The sequence below is a fragment of the Trachurus japonicus genome, chromosome 15, assembly GCF_045865225.1.
Source record: "Trachurus japonicus isolate A0001 chromosome 15, Traja_1.0".
In the NCBI taxonomy this organism is placed as follows: domain Eukaryota; kingdom Metazoa; phylum Chordata; class Actinopteri; order Carangiformes; family Carangidae; genus Trachurus; species Trachurus japonicus.
Genome location: NC_140921.1, coordinates 12,421,373 through 12,449,317, shown reverse-complemented (window position 1 = coordinate 12,449,317; position 27,945 = coordinate 12,421,373). Strand labels below are relative to the sequence as shown.

At 40.9% G+C, this 27,945-nt stretch overlaps 1 protein-coding gene and 1 long non-coding RNA gene across 2 annotated transcripts in view; one reads left to right on the top strand and one right to left on the bottom strand.

Moving 5' to 3' along the window:
- Positions 1-27,725, bottom strand: oprm1 (opioid receptor, mu 1). Its single transcript, XM_085799643.1, has 6 exons — positions 26,956-27,725; positions 6,164-6,513; positions 4,313-4,488; positions 3,451-3,629; positions 3,041-3,224; positions 1-2,654 (listed from the first exon to the last, which is right to left on the bottom strand). Exons 1-6 carry the CDS (start codon positions 27,249-27,251, stop codon positions 2,649-2,651), a joined length of 1,191 nt encoding a protein of 396 aa, XP_085655769.1. The 5' UTR covers positions 27,252-27,725; the 3' UTR covers positions 1-2,648.
- The window catches only part of LOC146973287 (uncharacterized), a 45,454-nt gene continuing 26,903 nt past the window's right edge, over positions 9,395-27,945 (top strand). Inside the window, exons 1-2 of the long non-coding RNA XR_015037743.1 lie at positions 9,395-9,483; positions 17,389-17,503. This is a non-coding gene — a long non-coding RNA (uncharacterized LOC146973287). The remainder of the gene's footprint in view (positions 9,484-17,388; positions 17,504-27,945) is intronic.

Here is a 27,945-nt window from a genome sequence, read left to right as displayed (position 1 = left end):
CAGTGCAGGTGATACTTTATTCAGGAGAAAAGGCATCCAGAGAGGTTTCAAATAGCGTTTTATTCCATAGACAACGCACCGATGAACAGTAAAATTATACATATTGTGTTACAGCGTGTCATTTATGAAGTAGAAATTATTCATCTCATCTGTACATTAGATGACAAGAAATGCCATTCGTACAAGTTAAGTCACAATGGAGTCACAAGTCATGTAAACAAGAAGATGATAGAAAACAGAATATAATAATTGTTGTGAGTGCAAATCAGGGAGAGTATCAAATTACAGTATATTGTGCAGCGAGCATTGCCTTGTTGAATAATGTTTTGCCAGGCAGGAAATGCTGCAGGCAGCGACAGACTGACAGGTTTTCCCTCTGGGCCCATCGTAGCTGTACTAGGACTTCAAATTCTGGCTGCATAATGAAGCATATGATTTTAAATCCATTTGATACAGACACATTGTGTTAGTATCCCCTGAACTACAGTGGCCTGAAAAATACTCAAGTAGAAGTACTTGATACATTTACAGCTGGGAGTTACTGGCACTATACAGTCACACGTGTATATTTTATTCCCTCTTTTCATTTAAAATTCATTCCACGTTATAGAAGTGATAGTTGGCTCCTTGACATTTATTTGTTCACATGATGTATTTTGCGGCATGAAAATATACTGTACATTTTGTCACAGTAAACAAAAATACAGCTTGTGACACACTGACAAAGTCATATCATTAAAACTGAGCTGGTCAATAACGGCTTACTTCATATTCTTTTAAAAGTGACTGAAAGCAGCGACACTGAAGATGACTGACCGTAGCGTGACAAGGTTATACATCGCTTTCAGTCAATAAAATAAATAAAACAAAATAAAAGTTTATACAATTAAATTCTGTTTACATTTTCATATGCACAATTTAAAGTTTTACACACATTGTTTTTTGATTAATATACACTCTTCAGTTAACAAGGCTGATTCAATAGCACAAGAACTTGCTGGTCCACCACCTTCATCTGAGATTATTTTTCTGATGATTTCATAATGTTTATTTTTATAAAAAGCAACACATTACTTACAATATTTTACATATTAGATCAATACAATCATCTTTACAGATATTTAGAAAAAAATACTGGTACACAGAATATCGAGTAGAGCTACGAAGAAGGCAACTGGCAAGTATAGCACACCGCACGACACGTAAGCACAAGCAATTTCTATAGATAACGACAGATGTACAATCCTGCTTGGCTCACTAGTTGAATACTTTAGAGGAGGAGAAATGACTCCATTTAAACCCAGGTGTGATGGCTGTTAAGCTGCTGTTAATCATACACTTGGCAGCACTAGCAGTACCATATGTCCATATGTGCGTACTATATGCCGCGGCAGCACGCTCCATGCGCTATGCAAACAGGCTGATGTGTCTTCTTTGCTGGTTAAATGGATCCACAGTTCAGCACCAGGATCCAGCGTGAGAAACACAGCTGGTTTCTCTTCTGTACATTCAGATTCAGCAGAAATAACATTGAGAGCTCTACTGTATGTCAGCTTAATGGTTAAGTCCAGCAATGGAGTGGAGAGAAGAGGAGAGGATTAAAACTGAGGGAGCTATAAATGACAACAAAGACTTTTCTAGTTTCAGAGGAGAGAGCACAGTTGTTGAAGTGGCCAGAGTCAGCGTGGTGCTGGGCAGATAAACCGGTGGAGAATGGTGTTAATAAGGTGTAAGGTGTGGCGGGGTCAACCCCTGCTGAACCCAAACACGAGCAGGATGAAAAGCTCAGTGGGCGCTGCGAATGACTTTGAATAGCACCTCCTGACCACTAATGTCCTTGTGGGGCGACAGAGCCACTGAGCCTTTGAGCTTTTGGCTAACAAACCAAAATCAGATTAGATTCTACACAGGCAATTAACCTCCAATAAATCCACATCACTACAGTTACCCTGCGCTCTCGCATGTGTGAAGAATTGACAAAGAAAACAAGAAGAGAGAGAAAAAGTGACAGACTGCCACAAACGCATATAAAATCGGCAAACAAGACAATTAATTGATCAATTTTTTCTTTACAACCCGAGATAATTAGTGATAAGACTAGGGTCAGGACAGGTGACTAGAATCAATGAGGCAGCTCTTCAGACAGAACAGAACAACATGTCATATTACTGGCTTTTATAGATCTGTCTGTTCACTGGCCTGTGTTTACTGTACATGTTCTGTGTCTTAATAATAAGCTGGATAGAAATGTTAAGACTTATAGTGTTAATGCACAATTTAGAGCAACAACTTCTTGAATTTAGAGAGACGTGGTCCTGTGAGGGTTCTGTGAGGGTTCTGTTAAATCATCTTGACCCAGGTCTGTATCTGTTTCAGTCAGAGTAAAAGCCTTGCTGAGCCATGCAGTTAGTAACAGTTAGGATGGCTAGAAGGTGAATAGCCTGAACCGATGCAGCACTGTAGTCAAGCTTTCAACACACTGTCAGAGTGGCCTGTGCTATTTGAGTCTCAGTGTGTGTGTGTGTGTGTGTGTGTGTGTGTGTGTGTGCATGTGTGTGTTTGTGTGGTCAGAGCCCTGTGGTGACCTGCGTGACCTCTGAGTTGAGATCGTCGTTGGCAGCGCTGCCACAGCAGCGAGAGTCCGCTAGTCATACCTAGAGAGAGAGGATTTACAAACAAAGGTGTCAGTGTGTTCATTTTTCTCTTATATTTACTGTTAAACGATTGCCAATAAACACCACTCTCATGTCTGTGCGGTAAATATGAGGTGAAAAACAGCAGCTGCTTTGCTTATCTTAGTTTAGCTTAGCTTAATTTATCTTAGCCTGAAAACTAAGCTTTGTTCAATCTGTACAAAAGCCACAGTGTAAAAACAACCATTGGTGGTACTGTTTGCCTGGCAACATCGTGAAGGCTTCAGCTAAACAAACTAACCTGTAGCCTCATATTTACCGTGAGAGGTACCAGTCTCTCATTAAAGTCGAAGGTTTTAAGATTTCCAACACAGATACAAGCAGTGCTAAGTATACACACTGACTACCTGTTGATTGGACCTTTCCCCTGTGTTTCCACTGTGGTGTTCGCGCTGTGGGAGTTTGCGGCTGGTTGCTCCGGTCCGGGATGAGTTCTGCATCTCTAGCACTGAGGGACTCGGGGTGCAGAACTCACGGAAACAACGTTTGAAGTTCTCATCCAGGTATCCGTAAAGAACTGGGTTCAGACTACTGCAAGGGTCAAAAACAAAGTCACGGTTTAACACTAGAAAATCTAATGAACATACTTTATCAAAATGTCAATACCACTTGATATTTATATGAGTAAATCATTGCTTTCAGGATAATGTCATTGTAAGTTCTCAATTTGAGAAGCAATAACCTGCTTATTTATTAATTAATTGAGAAATAATGATCAAACTTCACTGTTTAGGGACTAATACTTCCAGATGTGTACCTGTTGGTGTAACCCAGGGCGATACAGAAGTGCCAGGTGATCGTCTGCAGCGTGGAGCTGGGGATGTTGATCAGAGCTGTGATGATGACAAAGATGTGGATGGGCGTCCAGCAGACGATGAAGACAGCGACCACCACCAGGACCATGCGGGTGATCCGACGCAGGTTCCTGTCCTTCTCCTGTGGATAAGTGGAAGAACAAGATGAGTGGTGGAGAACAGAGGAAGAAGCACAAATGGGACAAGCAGGAGAAGGTGAGGAGGATAATACTGACTGAAGCAGGAGAGAGGAGAGTTGAAAATAAGATAGGGAATGAAAAGCTGAGGTGGGGGAGGAAAAGAAAAGGCCAAATGTATTAGAGACCGTATAAGTGAGGATGAAAGAAAGGTGGGGAAGAAGATGCTGAGAAGAGGGATTCGAGGAGACGTAAAGAGGAACGAATCGAGAGGCAGCGAGAACAGAAGAGGGATGATGGAGGTGAAGAAAAGCGCAGTGGTGGGTGGAAATATACAGCCACTTTAATTCCTCATGTGCTGTGTATATCTCTGTATTTGAATGTGCACATGTGTTGCAGCCAGTGTTTAGTAATTTTTTTTCCCAGATCGTGAATACAAAGTGTTGCTTATTTCACCTTTAACTTCAATTAATTAAACCTGAGCCACAACCTCAGGCTTTAGTTGATGTTTTTCCTAATTGCTTTCTCTGCAGAGACACGAGTGTACCATGTTTGCCTACTCATGCTTGCATTTTAAAAAATTCCCATTTAGCTCTAATTAAAAGCCTTTGGCCTTGTAGGTAGAAAATAACTCATGATATCCAATAATTTTTGTTTCATATTAATAAAAGAAGAGATTTTTCTTAACCTGGGAGCCCGACAGCATGCGCACGCTCTTGAGCCGCAGGATCATGAGGCCGTAGCAGACGGTGATGATGAGGACGGGCATGATGAAGGCAAAGATGAACACGCAGATCTTCAGCAGGGTGTCCCAGTACCAGGAGGGGTGGGGGAAATTCAGTTTGCAGTCAACAACATTAGAGTCTGTGCAGGGTGGAGAGACGCACACACATATTCACAAATAAACAGAGCACAAAAGTAAATTCATCTTTATTCACTCTATTGTGTCTTGATTGGCGCTTGCTTTAAATATGCTTTCATTCCTCTGAAATGTGTTTGTCTAATCTGCTTGTACACAAAGCCACCACATGCATTCTTGTAGGCTATCGTCCTAGTGTTCATTGTAATGGGCTAATAGTCCGTATTTTCATAGCTGAGCAATTGGCCAATTTTTCCTTGATATTTTTTTCCCTGTCAATGTTTTTGTCTGTTTGCTGAATGAATGCAATTTTCATTCTCCTTAGGAGCTCTCCAACTCCTGAGAGAAATATCTCCTCACTAGCTAGTTGCTAATTTTTTCTGCCAGTCATTTGGTGCCCTTGGTTGCCTTGGGCTTAGGATGCCGACCATGAACTGCAATATTCCTGTTTTCAGCTCTGCCTGTTTGTTGCCTGTCACTCTGCATCCCCATCCTCCCCTCCTTCATTTCCTCTCATCTCTGCACTGTTCAAATCTCTAACAAAGTTATGAAATGCCTCCCAAGACTCCACTGTTATGTCACCGCCACTAGTGCACAAAAGGGTACTTATTATAAATGTATGACTGGTGTCTTCATGCAGTCTATGTTTAACTGATTTGGCGCCATGTTTATTTAAATTCCATCAGCTGAGATGATGAATTATTGTCTGTGTGTAAACCTGCTGCCAGTGTTTGGGCGTACTATAGGTATGCATACGTGTATATACGTTGGACTTACTGCTGTTACCTAAAGCATCTGACACATAGCCCTTTGTGTATACTGTCTGATTATAAGTATTTTGAACTATCTGTGCAGGGGCAGGGATGGCAAGAAGTTTCCTGGTTAGATCGCTGGGCCTAGGATTTTTCTTTGTGGAGCTTCACCACCCTGCACTGATACACAATACAGCCAATGGATGGATGTATGGGGGCAGCTGTGGAGGTAGAGTGAGTTACCCACTAATCAGGTAGGTGGCTCGATCTCCACCTCCACATGTCACAGTGTGCTTCAGCAAGATACTGTATCTAAAATGACCCCTGTTGTATCATTGCTGTGTGAACGTGATTAGTGTTAAGAGCTTTGAGAAGTCATTAGGACTATAAAAGCACTATATACGTAAGTAAGTCTAGTTACCAAATCAACTGAATTAAACAATTTCCTGAGAGTTTCGTGGAGCTAAATCGCCACCAGCCTTCACAGTTACAACTTAAGTGTCAGTAAAGCTCTCATTATCCTCCCTCCTCTGAACAGCGTAATCACACTACAATATAATATGGCAATTTTCCTTCCTTTACCACTACAGTTCAATCAAGACGCTGCGTTCGAGGAGCCTGTCTTTGAAGGGTTCTTCCTCGACTGTACAATACCGTTAATTACCAGCCGAGCATATAGCATTTGATAGACAGTCCTTTTAGTGCAGTTACGCAGAAAAAAACACTTGTGGGTTGTCTCCTTTTATAGAGCCTGAGTACATCAGTGGCCTTTAACTCTGGAATATATAGAATGAGGCTGTTTTCTTCTTCCTTTGTGCTTGTATTTGTTCATATAACACTGTGGAACTAATTGTCTATCTCACAATAAATGAAGGACATAATGAGTTTAATTTTTTTCAGGTTGTGCATGGGAGGTGTTCGTGCTCACGCGTGACAGCGGTGGAGGCCATGAACATCACCGGCAACCCGATGGCTGAGGAGAGAATCCAGTTGCAGACGTTGACAATCTTGGCGTTGCGAGGCGTCCTGAAGTCCAGCGCTTTGACCGGGTGGCACACGGCGACGTAGCGGTCGATGCTCATGGTGGTGAGTGTGAAGATGGAGGTGAACATGTTGTAGTAGTCGATGGACATCACCATCTTGCACAGGATGTCCCCAAAAGGCCATGTCCCCATCAGGTAGTTGACGCTCTGGAACGGTAGCGTGCTGGTGACCAAGCTGTCGGCCAGGGCGAGGTTGAGGATGTAGATGTTGGTGGCAGTTTTCATCTTAGTGTATCTGCATAGATTTGTGATTAAAAAAAAGAGAGGAGGAGGAGGATCAGAGTGGAGTAGAAAAGTGTGACTTCAGTCCATTCAGCGAGACTGAAATGTTTTATTTCATCTTCAAATTAAAGTTCGCAATTAACTTTCACTTAAAGAAGTATGTTTCCTTTGATTCAAGTCATTAAGTTATATAAAGACACACACCACTTCCTGGAAAATGTACCATATGCTTAAATGGAGATGGCATTTTGAAACCATCGTCCATGCATCCTCACTACATAATGGGAATTTACATCGTTTTAGGTGTATTAAATCTTCCTTCATGAGCCGAGAAAGTTCTCTTTTCTCTTGAGCTAAATAAACCGTTTAAAAACCCATTAGATTATATAAAAACGCACTGAAAATAGAGTTTCCCTGCTAATGAAACGTTGATTGTCGATATGGACGGTAAAACATAATTAAAATCTTGCTTTAGGTTATGTATGTTATGAAAATGAATGCAGCAAACTGAAGTTATTTATTTATGTCTTATTATTATTATCATTAATTAGAAAAATACCTCTCTAACTTTAATTGAATCTTCCTGCAAACAAAGCAATACATAATCACATTTATAAACAAAATGCAGTACATGACTATGCAAAAAGTAATACGTTTACACTGCTTTATAATCCAGAGAGAAGAAATAAAGTTCTTTAAATGTATGGCCGACATTTTCCCCCTGTTGCAGTGAGAGCATGAGTTGGGCAGAGTATCCTGGGGCCTGGGATGTTTAGTGAATAATTTAGAACCCCTGTGTCAGCTCGCAGTAGCAGCACATTTTGTTATAGCAAACTTCCTGCTTAATCAGTCCTAATGGCTGAGTTAAAGGAGCTGCCTGCGGGGAGAAAACCCCAATACTCCTAAAAGTTCCAACGGATATCACAAAGGAGTGATTGTCCTCCGGCTGTTTGCAGAGCATATGGCGCAAATGTCTCTGTAACATTTACTTGCACAAATGTTTGAACCATGAAATGGAAAATGAACCGTGTTATAAATTTCTGTCAGCACTTCTGTACAGCTGAGCTATTTGAGGTTTTTGTGTATTTAATTTGGTAGAAGACATCTCCACACAACAGCTTGTTTACGCTTCAGGCTTTGGCCGGACATCCAAGACCTTCAAACATGAAGGGACACAACAATACTTCCAATATACAACGTTTTGAGAATGCCCAAAAAGACATAAAAGTTCACCTGCCACCACATTTTCTGAAAGTACAAAGAAGTTTAACCTCAAGTAAAGCTGCTTTCATCATCTGCATGAAGAGTCATCAAAGGGTGTCACGGTCACAGATGGTCCCTTCTTACTGAACCTGCCCCTTCAATCAATATGGGGGAAAGCAAAGAGGTAGTTGAAGGAATATGGAGGATGGTGGAGTGTTTATAGACAGAAGAAAAAGCGTGGATCCATTAGCACAGAGAGAGAGAGAAGAGGATGGAACGCAGACGATTGTAATAGATCGACTGTTTACAGCTCTTGTCAGAAAAGACATATTCTGTGTTTAGAGTTTTCTGAGGGTGAAGCTGGATCACATCAAAAAGATTTGGAGTCATTTATCTTTGCCGTCACAATGAACAGACCAAACACTGAAGTGAAGTAAATAAATACTGAATTATATAAGAAACAGCAATCAGAATCCAGTTATTCTCACATATTCCTGGTGATAGGCTATGGATTAAAGTACTGTATAGTCAAACAGTTCAGGCTGTAGCTCAAGGCAACACCTCAGTGTTTGACGGGTCAGAATGAAGCATCGCTTTTTAATCTAGCTGCTGTTGTTTCTTGTTCGTGTTTTTTTTTTTTAATAGTGGGAGATGTGAGAGCGATCTCTACTGCTGGGTCACCCAGTGAGGTCAATATGCCTGCAAGCTATTATAGCTCTGCAGAGTGGCATCACCATCACAATAAAGAGCTAATCAACCCTGATAATGAAGTTGTAATGAACCTACCCAGGAATTAGATGATTCTGCCTGTGAAAGGAACATCAGTCCTAAACTCACTTTTTCCGTATCGCACTTAAAATGTTCATATGTGTATGATTTATTTCGGTGACCGCTCTCCTACCTGTCCATTAAATATTAAATAAATGTGCAACAACCTGGCTCTTGAAAAGTTAATCAATTGGCTCAGGTGAGCTAATAAACCCCTGGGAGACAGTCAATTATCTTTTTTTTTACACTTTGGATTTTCTACAAAACAACAACAACAAAAAAAAAGCAAATTTGCTTCAATGGCAATTATGACAAACTTTATTTAGGAAGAGCTTTTCATTCAAGATGTGCAGCTCACAGTGCTTAAGGCTAAGAACAATTATTAAAACTGACAAAAGATGATAAAATATGTGAATTTAATAAAGCAAAAAGAATTTAAAAACTGTAAAATATTAGAGAATCAGTAAAAACCAAGTTAATAAATAAATAAATAGATTGATTTTCAGCTGTTATTCACTTAAGCTGCATCTCTCCAATAGTTTTGGAGCCTAAAGAAAATCTGAATTGCTTGTTATCTGCATAAAATCCTGTGTGGGTGCTGGTTGTAGCTTTATATTTACAGGATGTACAGTATTTCATAGTGGCATTGTTCCCCTTATCTGACTCTACTACTACCTACTTAGACATACCCTGCTGTAATGCTATTTAATTAATGTGAACCCACAAAGTGACAATGACAAATCACACCCACCAGCCTTCACTTTATTAAACCCAAACTGTCAGTCTACTGCTGAGGTAATGTACTACTGTTTTGTTCTACGGTCTCCTCCATAATCCCAAATCCTCTTAACAACCAGAGATGACAGTTAGTTCATTAAATTCTGATTAACTTTTACCACTGACAGCTTACTGTGTTTGTTATTTCAGGCTTTATTTGCACGGGGACCTACGAGACACCTCGAGACGCTGTAAAAACCGTCACCCTGCACTGAGGGCTGCGCTGGAACTGGAGGTAATTTTCAACATCCCCTTATTGACTTTGAGAGTGTCTGCAGGTGATAACTCATGGCTGCACACATCAGTCTCTCTCGTGCGTTCCTATGTATAGTACATCAAGCTGCATGGACGTGTATGGCCTCACCTCATGGAAATTAATTGCACGAGGTGTGTTTATTGATTTAGTTTAATTTATTCTTTGCCCTTGAGGTTTTGTCACATGTTTGAGGTTTTGAACATATTCACTGTCAATATGTTCTGATTATATTACATTGATTTTATGTCTCTCTCCTGAGACCTAAATGTACACTCAGAGAAAGCCTTACACATAACCACCATATAGTTTCTTGTTATATTGTGTGTATAAGCTGCGCATACTATATTGCACAGGACTGGTGTCAGTTTGAATTAAACTCAGGTTTTGGCAACAAAAGCACTTTGATTGAGGTTACATAAACATTTCGGTTATATGTCACCTCAGGAAACATGTCTCTTTCAAATATTTTTATGAGAGCACATTGTAACATTGTTATATTATCTACATCATACACAGGAGTATAATGTATATCCATATAGAAATGTGTGCAGTTAGGACATACTGTCCTCTTTTTGTTTTTAGAACATATAACAATGGTAAATGAAGAACAGATAAACATGTATACATAGTACAGAAAAATAAACGAACAAAAACAAAACCTAAATAAATCCCTCCCTCCCACCCTACCCAGCCTTACCCTTCCGTCTAAATACTACTTTATTATAGTAAGGGGGAAACATTCCCAAACATTTCCACTACCAGGTGTGAGATAGTGAATGAGATGTGACCAAAGTTTTTCAATGTGTGGGAGTTTATCCATCTCAGGAAACATGTCTTGTCTTGTACTTCAAGTACCTGCTGACTTTTCCCATATTAATCCCGAGAGCACAATCTCTCCCTCACCTGCAGCCAAAGCCTCTGAGATGCCAAATCACAACCATAAAAAGTTTTGTGATGCTTAACGAATTAACAAATTGTTTATAGTGAACACTGAAGATGTACTCTGTAATAAAACATATTAAAAATGTAATTAAAATTGCATTAAGTTTCTGCGAAAACATTTCTGCTGCTGCGGATTAGTCATCTATTTGTATTATTAATGTAATCTCTAGGAGATACTGCTGCTTGGGTACACAGTGATGTTTCCCCCCGAAAAGTGCCACCCACCAGCAGGCATTTCATCACATTTCAAACACTTTTATGAGCATGAATGCCTATTGTGTTATATTAATTGACAACACTCAGTTACAAAATGGATATTTACCAAGGAAGTTAAACACATTAATACTTTACATGGTGTGAAATGTCTTCCTATGACAGCAGCAACTGTTGAAAAGTATCATTCATAAAGAGGATACAGATCTGGGAACTAAATCAAAGCTCTTTTCATACCGAGAAACATGAGAACATTGTCTTATTTCATGTCCGTAAACAGACAACAAATGAAAATGATTAAAGCTAATCCTTGTAAGCCCATTATTGAAAGGAAGGGGAAGTAATTTGCTATGTTTATGTGAATAAACAACACTCTCTTTCTCTGTCGTTTAAAAGTATCTGGACTGTCTTTTTCTGGACCACTGGAACTTAGTGGGAGCAGATGAATGAGCAGTAATGGAGCTTAAAATCACCCAAAACGGTCCTTTCAGTGAAATCATTTATAATTCATAGCCTTTCCTTCAACCCATTAGATCCCACCTGGGAAGGATGGGAAGGTTTCTCATCAGTTTTTATACTGTCCTTAATGAGTAAAATCAAGATGTGATGATGATGGTGAATAGCCATGATAGAGAATTAGATTTTTTAGTTTTAGATTTGAGTCTTTGCACACTCAGCTGAAAGAGAGAGAGAGATGTCAGCCTGATATGCGTCGCTGCTCGAGGATGCATTATTCAAACATCCAAATCATTTCACACCAATGCAGATACACAACTGTGTCACTAGGGTTAATTTCCTCATTTCCATAAAAAGTGGGACAGTTGAGGATTTGTTGTCTTAATATTCTATAATAATTTTATAATATAAACAGTAAAGTGTTTAATGTGGCCATTTTCGCAAAACTGTAGTTTTGATAAAGTATTCTTGTATAAGCCCAGCACATAACCTTTTAGCACGCAGCATGAAAAATTGAAAAAACTAAAAATAATAGAAATCATCTCTGGGCTGGCTCCCTAATGAGCCTCATTTGTTGCTGAAACTGTTGAAAATGTAGAACTGCAGACACAGCTTTTTAATTGGCCATTATTTGTTTGAATACAAAAATGATTTTGCTGCTTTGGGCTCCTGCAGAGACAAAACAGCAGCAATCAGCTTATTGGGACTCATAGTAGTGTTTTTATTGTTGGGTGACCTCTTGGGGTCGGAGTAATTATGATTGGAGCGAAGAAGAAACTCTGCATGAAGAGGAGGTTGGGTGGCTGTATGTGCAGAGAAAACACTTGACTTTAAAAACAAGGAACTGCTGATTATTTCCTATTTAACACTGATGGTCAATGTTGTTTGACCTTTCTACAACCTTAACTGCGCTTTCATTGTTGGGGATGCAGTGCGCTTGCTGCCATAGAGACACTCCCATTGGTAATTTCATCATTTTGTAGTTGGAGGACTTGTTGCTCCTATGATTTTGCTCTAAAGGAAATTTCAATACATTTATAGTCTTGTGAAAGGGAAATTAGACGTCACCCACATTTATGATGAGGGTATAATAGCGTCTGCAGTAATTGGCTTTTCTCTAATTAGATAATTAGATTTTCTCAAGTTTTATCAATGGTAGGATATGCAAGAACACAGCCTGTCCAAAAATCAAAGTATGCTTAATAATAGCAATAAACTTTACAATGGCAAGTCCAGGTTATATGAAAACGTCCTTGAGTGGCTACCAGCAAACACACATAGGGCAAGCTAAGAGAAAGAGGGAGATAGAGACTTTAAGGAAAACTAATAATAAGCTACTTCAAAGGATGAGTGTCGTGTTGACCCGTTGATGGCACTAGAGAGAATCACCAAAGTGGCCCTGTTTCACCAATGACTACTTAAGTCTAAACCAGAGATAGCTTAAATCCACACTACTGTTGCATGGCTAAAAAATAGTGACAAGTCATGAAAAAGAGAAAAAACATGAAGAGCTTGAACATGTTGAACTTAAAAATCAATTTAAATCAAATAAGGCTTGACCCCTTAAACATTATCCCTATGTCAAGATAAAACCTCCTCCTTTGGTGCCATAAACGCCACAGGTGCTCCCCGAGTAATTGCCATGAACCTGGCTCGACCCAGCTGTTCAATAACAAAGGAAGAACATTGGCCCAATTATTTCTGGCTGCAAATAATGTCCAAATTTCTTTTCCTTCTGGCTTGATTAGAAAAAAAAACAACAAAATAAAAACACAGAGACATTGACTGAGGTGAGCACGCAATGGGATGACCGGGCAAAAGAGGAAAATGCATTCTGCCCACACATCAATGTCCCTGGTTAATGAAAACGGTACACAGCATGGAGCCGTTCAAATGTGCCTGAATGTTAATTAGCTGATAACTCTCTGGTTTCACATGTGAGGCTCATGCTTCACCATGGCAACTACCGTGACCAGGGAGGGATGATTATAATAACACGAGATGAAACGGACAAGGACGATGAAACATCTTCTTGACGGTGAACATTTCTGGGTTTGTACTGTCAGTGGGAAGCTCAGAGAAACCTTGTTTAGTGTGTAGCCAAACTAAAAAAAAAAACGATAGAAAACACTCTCATGCTGAGATCTGAAGGCTTTAAAGGTTTCAGCATTTGTTAGATAGTTTGTTTTTGTTCTTTCATCCCCTTAAACGGATGCTGTTTAATGTGTTCAACATCAGGCTGTTTAATTCACTGGACAAGTCCTAAATGGGAAATTTTCAATCTACTTATAAACAAATGATAGCAAATTATAAATCTCAATGGGCACTGAAGTAAAAAGTAAAAGCTAAATGACTGAAAAAAGAACAGATGTGGCTTGTGATGAGTTTGTAAAAATGAAATTAGATAAGGATTTATTCGTGTTTACAGCCAATGCCCTGCCCCATTAGTCTTTGTTGCCTTTGATGTTTCAGATTAATTTTGAAATGCTAACAGACCAGGCATTTAAAGCACTGTAATTACCAGAACGAGCTTACAGTACATTTGGAACAAGCCGGTAGTGAAGTTGTGGTCAACAGTCTGGAACAGAAGCAGATCCATTTTCATGGCTCTTTTTTAAACAGCGAACTAAACACTGTTCATCATTATCCAGTAAAGCTGGGCCAGTGTATGTGCAGCTTCCTGTATGATTCATGTGCTGCTGCTGGGTGCAGATAAACCATTAAGTCCTGGTTTGCAGAAACAGGGGCTGCTCATGTGAACAGACATCTGTATGCCTCTGGCTCCGACCAATAACACTGTCCATGCACGCTGTGTGGAGCGTGATGGATTAGGGTGCGCAGGGTGTGACTCTGTGTGTGTGTCTGACTGCTGGGCATGTATTTCTGTGGTGAGCGGTGATAAGAAACTGCGTGTCTGTGCTTTCAGTGCATGTATGTGGCCATCTACGCTCAAAATTTCTATGGAAACGTGCACCAAAATATTCACATGTTTGTATTCCAATATAGTAAAAGCTTCTTCCACACATTGACGATCATTTAAAATCCAATATTGTGAGAAAACAGTCTTCATTGATTTGTAGCATTATCCTAAATGGCCCCATTCATCCAGAAATATTAAACAAATAGACACCATGGTGTAAACATTGTGGCAAAATATCCAGACTGTTTGTACTGCCTTATTATATATATTGTGATATACACTGTGTGTGTCTAAATTCCATTGCAGTCCATCCCATAGTTGTTTGAGACATCTCAGTAGTGGTGGATCAACAAAAAGACATTGCCATCTATAGAGCCGCACTGCTGCCATGGCTAAAAGTGCTCCATAAACAAATCCAGATTTTTCGAGCGGCAGCTATCAAGTCATCTGTCAGCTAAGGTTTAAGTGTATGAATGGGTCCTTTCTACTGCAGAAAAGTTTCCAAACACATTTTAGTACTTTTTTCATTTTAACTTAGGACCATGAATCTGAGTCACCTTTCGTATTTTATTCCTTTATTCGATGCAGCGAATCCAGGCCGTCTCCGGCTGCTGTCGAAGCCCTCGTCCCTCAAGAGGATCATTCAAGTTTAACTTAATGTGATTCTTGCAGTGCTAATCACTTATAAGGTACATCATTAAACCTGAAGTGATTTATGCTTTATTTAATAGGCGAGATAATGAAATGCTTGATAAATTATGTATCGCACCTCTTCACTGTTAAACATATAGTGAGCTTTCACCGTAGAACGACGTGTTCTCAGAGCCGTAATGAATGTGAAGATGTTGAAACCCACTTATGAGTCTTAAGGGCAGACATGAGGTTTATTATTTTTCCTGATGGATTAAGGGTATGGGCGATCCCTTGAGTGATGTGGTCAGAAGAAAGCAATATTAGGAACATGGAAATAAAAGAGAGAGGCACAATAATAGCATGTATTTATTTGCCTCCTGCTCTTGGCCCAGCACTGCAAATGTAACACTGTGAATACCACAGTCATTTTCCATTAGAGACAATAAATAAATGACTTCTCTTTTCTCTCTAAATGATAGTGGATAAGCACTGCTTTAATGGTGTTGATCCTGTTTGGAAACTATATTTCCCTTGTGGTACACGCTGATCTGAAGTCAGCCCTAATTAGTGTCTCTTGGAAATCATTTCAGTAAATGGAAGTCATTGGACAGGGCCTGCTGGGAGTAAGCTGCTGCAGTGGAAACATCTCAATATGACCTTAAATACTGGTAACGGACGCACTCACGCAGTCGGTGGCTTTGACAGATTCACTGAGATGAAGCACTTGTACTGACACTGACATAAAGGCACTTAGAGGTGTTTTAAATGCATCAAGATGACACTTTAACTACTCAAGGAGAACTCCAGTGTTATTTTGTTGCTATAGAAAGCGAACACTTGACAAGCATGCAGATGGAAAGAGAAATATACTGTTACATCAAATATGTATGAAGCAACATATGAAAAATTCAAAGCGAGTAAAAAGATTAAGTGTGTGTATGTGAAAGGGTTTCAACCTAACTGCATGTTACCATCATCATGGTAATGATAATTTACCCCGTGGGCATGTAAAACCAGACTTAGATGTATTCAAGATGGTCAAACTATTTGGTTCAGGCACAAAAACTGCGTGGTTTGAGACAAGGATGTGGCTTGGCTTAAAATGCTTCCTTTGTTGTCATGGTTACAATAATAACAGTGCTTAATTTTATTGGGGTTAGAGTTATAGCGAGATTTGCCAACCCACCCATCCACCCCAACCCGCCTCCCAATGCCACCTGACTTCCTGTCATTTTTAGTTCAACAATTTTCTTTTCATTCTTCTTCTTCTTCTTTTCTTTCTTAAGGCTTGCTTTCTTTTCTTTTTTTAACCTTAATCACATTTATTATTGAAACCATGATGGTGAAGGTCCCCTCACTTTGACATAGTCATTTGAATTTAAAATATTTCAATAACCGTAATTTTAACCTATTCCCTGATCTTTCACTGAAGTCCTGCTCAAACCAAACCTGAACCACAATGTTGTTACATTATTAAATGGATTTATTTTTCACTTTACTTCACTGTGTATCTCTTTCTGAAACTAAACTAAGCTAGGAACTAAAACATGGATTTATTTCTTGCTTTAGGACAAAACTACCAGATAATAAAGGATTATTCCTCTTGTTCATTCCTTTTTTCTCTCAACCGCCTCTCTTTCCCTTTCATGTTTGCTCATGCTTTCAACTCATGCACATAATTTTTAACTGTCCAGAAGCCTAGTAGCGACACATTTTTCTCATTAATAAACAAGAAGAAATATTGATATTAATAGCATTTTCATAGTATTTGATCCAATATTGTGTGTTGGATCAGTTGGCACACTCCATAATTACATTTTTTTTGCTCTACGACTGTTTGTTCGCCTAAAAGTAAATTTTCTATCTCTGGTCAAACCGTCTGAATGAGTCTGTGTTGTCCAAATGTCCCATTAAATCATCCTGCTACAGATGGACAGAAGTTGTTCACTGAAGGGATGCCCATGTTGCTCTATTAGTGCTGGCTGTGTACGGTTAAGTTGGCAGTTGTTAGCTAATGTGTCTGTTTTGGTGTTTGGACAATGCACCCTTTTATTTTGGAGGGACGGGTGATCCAAACACAGAAAAAAAACATCAGCTGAATCAAAACCTCACCCACAGGTTTTCCAAACTAAGTATTTTCTTACTTACTTTCCCAGTGGATGTTCAGATCAATATTGCATGACATCTTTGTTAACCTATGCTACTAAACTTGACTTGCTGCTCACTGAAAAGAGAAATGTAAGGAACAGCAGCGCATGGCAGGTATTTACAAAGAATTAGAAGTTACTGGGGCGTGACGTGGACTGACTGGTGGGGCGATGGAATTCATTTTGAGTAATCAAACATTTATGTCTAAAGCTGGCCCTTACACCGAATGCCTTCAACTTTTCATCATCATGAAAAATGTTGTCATAGAAACCCTGGTTTGAAATTTCTGGTTGCATTCATCTTGCATTGCGTCACGTATGACTTCCTCCTCCTCTAATACATCCTGTCATTTCAGGTTTGGTTTAACCCCAGCTAGGTTAAACTTTCCTGTCTCCACTGCTTTCATTTATTTTAGCCTTAACCATAACAGAAAGCCCAGAGGGGAAAACAGAGAAGTCCAAACACACGTCAGACAAATTATAAAACTGATCGACTTCACTGATTAAAAAAAAAAGTGTTTGCACAAGACCTTTGTATTCATGTGTGTGTCTGTGTGCTCTGTGTGTCACCAGCAGCAGTTTACGTCCTTCAATGTGTTGTCACCAAACGTGACTGAGGATGCCTGGATTCGGCTTGACAACACACACGTTTCCTAAACTGTCACAGAACATCTGCTGTGAAAAACAGGTGTGTAAAACACACACACACACACATACAAAAGATGAGGCGACATGATGTATACTAATCCAAATGTCAGAAAGACAAACAGCCTGGCTCAGTGTGTTTTGGGGACATCAGACAGAGACAGGCAGACACATCTGTGACAGATGTGCCACTGTTCAAGCTGAGGGTCAATGCTTAGAGGCTCATGGTGCTGCATTCAAACACTCTCAATGCAATGCAAATGCACAGTCTAAGAAACAAAAACTCACTCAGCTGTATTTTTCTTGTAATATTTTCTAGTGAGTGCTTTTATTTTCACTTCCTGCGGAGGTTCAGTGAGACAGAAATAACACAAGTACCCTTATACCAGAACAGCTAGTGAGCAGCTTTTATCAGTGACTACTGCTCATTGTGATCAATCCAGTTCAAGATGTTCCCAAAGGTTTTTTTTCTTTTTGAAAGCCATCATTAGAGGATCACTGTCGATCTGCTGAAATCTGCCCTTAAAGTCTTGGTAGAAATATGTACTTTGCCTCAATGCTTGACAGCCCAGTTTCAACACTATAGCCAGTGTTTTAACAGCACAGCTGACGAAAATCAGCACATTTCTATCTCAGACAGCTGTAGTGTTTGCTGGTTTGGCCCAATCAAAGGCTCTCGGTAATGTGTAGGTGGTGGAAAGTCAGTGATTTTTTTTTTCTCCCTTCCCTGCACTTGTATCTCAAGGCAGTTCAGGATGTCTGCTTTGAGAGAGAGGTGAGATCTAAGGGGGAGAGTGATTCTCACACCATCATGAAAGTAAAAAAAAAAAAAAAAAAGAAGCTGCTTTTGATTCTGATCCACACACCCCACAGGTCCTGACAAACTACGGCTGATATGAGTCAATAGCACATCCACAAAGTCAGAGTAATACAAGGTTGGTACCCCAGTCATATAGTTCACTGCAAAGTCCCTCTCCTGTCTGGCTCTTGACTGCACTCTCAGTGTGAGACTGGATGGCGATGAGACTGTGTCTGTTTCAAGAGTTTGGTCACATTCAGCATCAGAGCTACAAGCATCAGAACCATTCACAGAAACAAGTCACACTTCCCTGTATTTCCATTACCCCAGTGCTTTTATAGCAGGTAATAGGTACTGGTAAATGTAGGTAATTATGAGTCATTGACCTCAAGACAAACAGTCAGGGTTTTGGTCTGCTCCAAGCTATTATATGGTGTGTAACACAGGGTTTTTATGACAGATCTAGTTTGGTTGTTTTCAAATATATTTATTTTTTTAATATTTTTTTTCACAGCACAGAGTGTAGCTGATGTCCTGCATTAGCACAGTGGCCTAATGTCAGAAATTGATTTAATGAAGCATAAATACACTGTAATAAGCCTGGGATCACATGCTGGGTCTTAAAAACATGTATGTGTTTGTATTCCCGTGTCTCCACTGAATACACACTCATTTTTATTTTTCCCCTTGTTATTGTTCAAACATATATTTTGTTCAGTCATGGTACTAAATGTACTTTTCATGGTACAAGGCTCACAAAAAGCTACATGCACACATCACGGCATGAGTTAAAGCTTTCGTCCTCCAAATGGTTCGACTCTTTTCCCTTTCTACGTCTGTGCCATACAAGACAGAACACACACCAAGGTTACAAAACTTGTCTCTGCAGATCCACAATGAGCTCTGTGATGGAAACATTTAATAAAAGCATCCATCAGCAGTAAGAGGTGACATATTGGAGCGCTCCTGATTGGCCAGACTAAAATTGATGCAAGGAAATCAATAAGACAAACTCGAGTGGGCTGGAAACAGAGGATGTGCAATTAAAGATAGAACACAGCCCTCTTCGTCCACATGCATGCAGGCTGGTTGAAAGATGTTGTACAATCGGCCTGATGATTGATACAAATCCTCCAGGGACAGGACCAGAAACCTCAGACACACAGTAACACGTTTGTCTCTTGTTGCATCCGTAGCTTCTCCTTGACAACTCTTTACAGCACGGACAAAACAGTGTGTACTGTACTAATCATTACAACGACCACTTTGTGTGTTGTTAAGTACAGCAGCAGCGTGATGGATTACTTCAAGTAACTAGCTCATTATTACCTCAGGTCATGATGAGGTATTGACATTTTTTTGTAATTATCCATTAATGTTTGATTAACAGGCGAAGAATGGTGGAGGCCTACTGTAAAAATCATACATCGACACTACAACAATCCAAACGTGGCCTAGTTAAGAGGTGCTTGAATTTAGTTTGCCCCCTTTAGTGGTGCAATCTAGATCACAATGACACAAATCACACACACATTGCATGTATTCAACAACCACTATATTGTGCTCAGATCATGGGTTTGACAGTGGATGCCTGCGTCATTGTGACTCACTCCCTTAAAATGATTTTCCATCTGTGGAAATATGACACGCACAAAAAAATAGACAACCAATTTAGGCCAAACCCTGATCCTCAATGTCTATCAACAGAAAATGGACCTCAAGGAGAGAGGAACACTTGTTAATGTACTGAAGGTCTTCTGCAAAGGGTCTAACCATTGGATTAAATCCATATTAATTAAGCACAACAACAGGGAAGAGGTTTAGTAGCTCTAAAACTGCAATGAGTTTTGATTCAAATGAGGCGATCGCTCCACCTCATTGGTTTGTTAATCCCCTGGAAGAGTTGCCATCTACAATTGTCGAATTGATTTTGAGAGTTAATGTCCAACACTGTCTGTACTTTTAAATGCCAGTCTTGTTGAAGAAAGACTTGTTTAACTGTACCTGTCATTGAGTATAAAGGACAGAATCAGGGATTGTGAGTGAATCACTTTGTAAGTGACAGATGGACAAAAAAGCCAAGAGCTCCCATCAATCATCAAGCAAAGAAGGATACAATCTGTCTCTTGTTCCCTCCTATTCAGTTAATCATCCGTCCTTTATTCTCTCTCCCGAGCTTTCCGTGACGAACAGTATCATTCCTCTACAAAAATTACCTTTTCCATTTTCTCAAAGACCTCTTCAGTCTCCACAGTTAAGGCCAAGTGCTAAAGCTTTTACAACAATGTGTAAATATGATCTTTCCCCCTATTTCACTGTCGTTTTTTCTTTCACTGAGTCCAACAGAACACGTACTGTCAGACAGTGCTTCTCTAGAAATGCCCAGTGGTGCTAAGAAGGTCATCACTCATCAACACAGGAAGGATGCTCTCATTAGCTCAGTTGCCTCCCTAACAATAAATTAGGTTGTGCACCACCCTGTTGTGTGCAGCTACAAAAATTTAGTAAGAGCAGCTTTCTCTGTCTGAGCTGCCAAAACCTTTCACACTGATAGTAATCATCACGACGGCTGAAATTCACTAGAGTCAGACTATTAATCTTAATTACCAGGTGAAAGTTTTACTGTTGCCAAGGGTAGAGGTTAGGCATGGAATAAAATTATCTTGGTTCAATTAATGCCAGGTGAGTGTGTCAACAATCTAAGGCAAACAAGTAATTGCAGCATAAAAATCCTGAGGCAAGTGGCAGGTCCTGAGTCTGTTTGGCATTGGTTAGCAGCCTCCAAGGCCACGGTAAACAGCAGCTACATGTTTAGGCATTGTGCAGCTGTTACGAAACTGAGGTCGGAGGGCAGAGCTTCAAATGTTGACAGGCTGAGAAGAGGTAACAGACACATGTGCTAAGTGCTGTTCAATGCACAAAAGCCTTCAGTGGAGTTAAAGGGATAGTTCAACATTTTGGCGAATTGGCCCATTGCCATAATCCCTGTAGTTTTAGGAGTAGGTTTGTTACCTTTAATTGTCGGTGCAAGCTATTTTTAGAACGGCAGAGCAGAGCCGCGAGCTGCTCAGAGCTACGCTACGGAGGTTCATGGGATTTCTTGGTTTCCTTCATCAAACTCATCAAATACACAATCCAACAACTCCAACACGCTCTGGTGGACAAGTTGTGACCTGCACATTCACCACGCTATGAGATAATAACAGAACGTTACGAGACAGAGTTGTTTTAGAGGTAAATGCAGAGTCTGCTTGCCGAAAAACTGCCCCTGACATGAACGCGCATCAGCAGTTTTGCATGAATTTACCTCTAAAACAACTCTGTCTGGTAACGTTCCATTATTATCTCATAGCGTGGTGAATGTGCAGGTCACAACTTGTCCAGCAGAGCATTTTGGAGTTGTTGGATTGTGTATTTGATGAGTTTGATGAGGGATAATCAACTAGTAGCCAGGTGTACTATACGGTTTTAAGGCATGACATGGAGGCATAGAACCACCTGACGCAAGGTGAAACTTTGGTTTATAATTGTCGCGACTTGCATCTGTTGCATATTTAGATCGCTGTGGGCATGAATGGTTTACGCACATTTTTGTGTCTTTTTATCGTCAGGTCCCCGGTGTGTAAGGGCCTTTACTCCGAGCTGGCAGAAAGTTCTGCTGCGTCTCTTATTGGTTGAGTCCATTCACCTTCATAACTCCTCCTTTGAGAGGACCTGAAACAAATCAAATGCTGGCTGATCCTGCACCATCTCAGCCTCCAAGTGGGAACAACCACATGAGCAGAAGTCACATCTATCATGCATGAGGAGGATATTCATGAATACACATAAAAGGTTTCTAGACTCTCGAGGTAAGCCGGACCTATTCACGGTCATCAAAGAGAGAATTTGAAATAAAGTCATTGATCCTGAGGGCTTATTTGTATGCATTTTTACTTGATTTAAAAATACTATGCATGCCCAGTGACTAATTTGTGTTAATGAGAAGGAGCCATTCTCTTTCATCCCACACAACTCACCCACTTATAATTGTAGTTGGTAATTATAGTCGGAAGAAGGCCTTATTCATGCTCCCTTTATGTCCAAAAATAGATACTTCAAATGATGTAACCATTTCTGCCCCCATACTTTCATGTGAACTGAACGTTAGCATGGATGTTAAGCGGTACATCCACTAGAGGGCAGCTCAGAGTCAAACGTTTATGAAAAAAGAAATTGTGGCGGTGAGACGCAAAACGAGAGTTAATTACTGCGGTGGCGGTCTCTGAGTCTGTTAAATACATTGCAACATGTGGACAGAGAAGTTGACCGTTGTTGAGAAAGTGCCGCCATTTTTAAAAATTTCTTTGTCATGACGAACCACACTTTCTGGTTGTACTGTTCTGGTTAGCTGTTACTTCTCGCAAAATATGCACAAGTAAGGATGAAATAAATGCAGAGTTAGGACGGAAGGCTTCATCTGTATCCATACACATACATAATGTTGAGCCTTATTAAAATGTCAACCAGTCTTATTCTAGTTTTGTGCCTTCCATCTTGTTCTGATTTACGTTTCTGCCTCTAATGTTTCTCCGTGCCATTGTGAGCTTGCTCATGGTCAGAACTCTTCATCTCGAATACGATTGTGAAAAGAATGTCTAAAGCTTCTCTATTGGTAAAGTGCCTTGAGATAACGTCTGTTGTGAATTGGCACTATATAACTAAAATTGCCTTGACTTGATAGTCCTTGTTCCATTAAAAAATTGTGTAGTAGTTCATCTGCAGCCAATATGGTGCAAAAGTAAGTAATCAGAAATCTTTCTTACAAACCTAAAGTGACATCAAGCTGAACTTTAGAGATAATTTAATGCACTGTGGATTTTGTCCCCCAACACTTACAGTCAAATCAATTGAAAAAGCAGCCATTATGCACAGGTTCAGCAATCAGTAACCCTCTCAATGTACATACGGCCTTGAAGACTTGATGAATGTGAACCTAGATCACGATGCTCTCGAGCGCTAGAATTTATTTTCTAAAGGGCTTTAACGCTGTGTGGATTACTGCTGCATGTTGACCCGACCGTCAGGTATCAGTGCATTAGTGCATCAAAACACTGCAGGTTAGTCGTTTGAAACTCAGCCCGCTATTTGCCATGTCGGGGCGGCACAAGCCACGAGAAACCATTAGAGGAAAAACATTAGCGGGGATCTGGGCATTAGTCTTGCAACTGTGCTCATAACATCATATTTCAAGTAATTGAGTTCACACTGTCACGTAAACAGCAGTGAGGCGGCTTTGACATCACGCAGCAGGGTCGCTGAGAACTTGCCGTATGTTAAGAAACGGCAGAATTGCATCAAGTCAAATCTGTTGTGCTACACACACACACACACAGTGTAATGTAACAGCAGTTTAGTGCACCCAGGTCAGCTGGCACAGATGTTCAATAGCCTCTTAAACAAAAGCATTCAAAGTTTGAAAAACGCTTTTGGCTGCTGAATGTGACCAACCAGCTACAACAGCTCTTCTAGCTGGATGGGGGTGGGGGGAGAGGGTGATGGAGGCAGGGGTTTGGGGAGGTGGTGGAGTAATTTCTTTTTTTTTTGTTGCACTCATCACATCTCCCGGTGTTTCCATGGTAACAGCAAGCACTCAGCACTGGTGGCCTATTCCTTGTGGAACCCGGTGGTTTCTGTTCATCCGCAATTGATTTTTCCGACTGAGCGTGCAGATATCTGGTTGTGTTTGTTTGCTCACGAGAAGTTTGCGGATGTAAGTGTAGAGCGGACAGACGACGGGGAAATGCAGAGCAAACGGACGGAGAGATAAAGAGGGAGAGAGAAAAGGTTTATGGCTTTAAGGTTGGCATTACTCAGACAGTGAGGGGGGAAAACAACCTTCATCCACTACTGTCTCTATTTAATCTAGCAAAATTGCATCCAAGGCCATGACTGTAAAGTGGGGACGAAGAGTTCAAGACTACATTTCCATTTACAAGTAAATATCCACTGTGTGTCATTAGCTAAATGGCTGCTCATTCTCAATCTGCCACCAGAGACAGAGAAGAACGAGAAACAGGCAAACAGACAAAAAAAAAGGCGGCTGAATCTTAATGACCCTGATGGATTGTGGTTCTGGGAAGAATGAGATGCTCCTTTACCTTCCCTCTAATTTCCCAAACGTCCCATTTATCCTGATCAAAAAGTTGTAGAAACCTGCAAAACTTTTCTCAATCACAAACATGCTCGGAAACATGCGTCATGGCGGAAGCCTGTTTCATTACACGTGGTGGGAGAGAGGTCAGAGGGACATCCTAAATGTGTTGTCCCGCTACAGCCAAGGATTTTAGAGCTGAAGTAAAAGTAATGCCCTTCACCATCTATTATCTGCTTTGTGGACAAACTACCTCAGAATACATGATACGAGCCTGCATACCAGCTCATGCATCAAAAACACTGTTGCATCGCTGCCAGACATAGATCTCCCTCATTAAAACTGGTTCTCGAGTCGACTTATATCTCAAAAGGTGATGTAACCGCCTTCTGCCCAGTGCTCTCCCTTCTTTTTCCACTTCATTTTCTAGCTGTGGAGTAGCCAGAGGCCAAATCTGTCGAAAGTCATTTTGGGTAGAAAATATCCAGCAGAGATGCAGAAAACATCCTGAAGTAGATTTGTGCGTTTTTTTTTTTTTTTTAAAAGCACAACGGAACTATTTTTGGGGAGCACTCAGCCCAAAAAGGGGATGATGTGTGTCTGGGGAATGATGAGTGTTTACTTGATATGTCATGTGCCCTGGAAACAGTGGAGAAGTGAGTGAATCATTGGTGCAACAATATTGATATCATATATCATGATGATAAAAGAGAAGTACATCAAAATAAGAGAAGTCCCCATGCAGCCCTGATTATGCTCTAAAGAGATGGTGCACCTGTCTGACAAGCTCAGCACAGCAAATCCTCTACTCAGCCACTCTCCACTGACTCCACCACACCAACGAAGTGGATAATCACAAGGTGTAAAAAAAAATGAAGATGGACCACCTTCACCTTTATCTCCATTTTTCTCACTTCTTAACTCTCTCGTCGCTCACCATCAATCTTTTTCCTCTCAAGCCCCCTCTCACGTCCAGGCAGCCCTTCTCAAAGTCCATCTCTCACCTGTCCTGTCTTCATTTCCCCTCTGCACTCTCTCCCTCTCTCTATCTTTTCCTATCTTTCCCACCAATCTTCTGCCTTTTTATTACCTGAAAGAGCCTCATTTGTGAGGACACAGCGCCGGCCGGGGAGCGTTTAACTTACATAAACGTCAGATTTTCATGTGTAATTAAAGGCCACAAATGAAATCCTGCTGTCTCACAGTGAAATCCACCTCAGATGGTTGATATCATCAACACACTGTGTTGGTTTCAGTGTAAATATGCTTTAAGAGAAAAGCACATCTGTATTCCGAGTCATTCACTGGGTGTCAGGTTTGTTTAAGTCAATACTGAAGATGATGGAGGTTTATATGATTAACACCCAGCTTGCATGAGACCTCTAATACTAGTGTATTTTCCCCATCAAGACTCCTTAGTGAATTGGCCTCTTTCGGTATCTTTGGTGTGTGTGAAATGAGAGCGAGATCAGAAGTCGCATCTTCACTATAGAAGGAGCAAGAAGGCTTGAAGTCTTTCATTTGAGCACCACTCATCATGTAGGTACTATTAATTCTGTCTTGTCGGGACAGGGGATTAGAGAGAATTACAGCTCTTGTGGTGATGGGATTTTAAGAGTGGGACATTTGTCTCAAACAAAGTTTGAAATATTAACTAATGAGATGGCGACGTGTTAGTTGAGTGAACAGAGCTGGTGTGAAAGTGACCTGGATGAGGGAGCAGTGGAAGGCAAATATTGGAGTACTAGTTAAAGTCTTTAATGCCGTTCCCATGAGTGACAAATACTCATTAGACTACTTATCCTACCAGAGCTGCAGAAGTGACTGTATTTGGGTAACTTTCAGCTGTGTTTCAAGAGCATTTAGAGCTGTTTAAAGTCACTCATTTCATTTGCACGAGTAAAATAAGCACAGCCACACACAAGGGATCAGAGGAGGATGAAATCACCGTGGCTGTGAAGACAGCAGCATATTTGGCTTCCTTCTGCTTTGTGTCATGTGCAGCATCTTGTCACAACAGTGCTGCTCACCTGTTTAACTCTGTTACTGTGGATGAGAGAGACAAGAGGGAGAGCATGGCATGGTATCCTTTATCTTAATCTACATATTCTAGCTATATTATTCCTCTATTGTTAAATCTTTTGTGAGTATAGGAATCGTGTTTTTGTGCTGCAGCAGCAGCAGCAGCAGCCTGTCTCTCCTCTCCGTCCCCCTCCCTCTCCCCTCTCTCGCTTTTTTTTTTGCGCGCGCTGGAGCAACTTGCTGCGAGGTTGGAGACATTTTTACGCACAAACGGCAGCTGAGCTGAGCTGAGCTGAGCAGGCAGCGCTGTCAACACTGCATTCACATGGTCTCACTCGGCCTCGTAAACACATGTAATACGCACACTCACACACACACACTCTTAGCACACACATACACACACACCTTTATATCCAACATGGTTAACACGGCAACAGGTTATGTCTCCTCTCCCTCAGAAAGCGATGTTTATTAAATGTTAAAGGGCCTAATTAAGCACAACAGTGTGTTTTGGGGGGAGTACAGTACTTTGCTCTCTTACCTGACAATGATATACATGACCAGCACGTTTCCAACCAGCCCCACCACGCACACTATGGAGTAGAGAGCGGTGATGACAATCGCTATGATGACCGGGTTGGTGTCGTCCTCCAGGCTGCCCATCAGCCCGCGGTCCCCGTCGCATCGCACCTCCGCGTAGCTCGCGCCAGTGTTGTTGTTGTTGTTGTTGTTGATGCCGTCGGTGAAGTTCCGACAGAGGCTCGTGCTGCTGGTGTTGAACAGCACGGGGAGCTGGCTCCGGTAATCCGCGTCCGAGCCGTTGCTTGCGCTCTCCATGGTCTTTTCTCTTCTCTTATGGGTTAGTTGAGTTGAGCGCGTCTTTTTTCCGTCCTTCTCCTCCGCTCAGGTTGCCTGTTGTCTGCGGACTCGAACTCGGTGTCCGGTGCTGTCCCGCTGGGCGCTTGTTTTTTTTTTTTTGTTTTTTTTTGCCGTTTGCTTGGAGAAAGAAGCGCTGCGTCTTCGTGCGCGGGACGGAGCGCCGGTAACGTGAAATGTGGCCGTGTTGAAGAATGTGGCAGCAGCGCGTGCGATGTTGGGAGGGTTAACGGCAGCCTGCGCGAGACTTTACTGATGATGACCCTCGCGCGGCACAGAGAGCCTGCACGGGACAGAAGCGACGGCGTGAAAATGAATTACTTCGCTCCCTTCCTTCCTTCCTTCCTTCCTAGGATCATTCCTTATCTTCTCCTTTCCGTCCTCCCTCTGTCCAATTAATACTTCCATGCTCTGTCATATTTGTTAATTTATTCCCTTTCTCTCCCATTCTTCCCTTTGTCTTTCTTCCTCTCTTGCTCACTTCCTTCTTTAATTTTGTCCTCCCTTCTTTCTCACCACCCATCAGTCTATCTTCCATCCTTCCATCCTTCCTTCCTTAGTACTATCCTTCCATGTCGTTCTTTCATTCTTTCCCCAGTTTACACTGTCTATCATCTTCCTTGCTTCTTTTGTTTTTACCTTTTCCTCCTTTCCC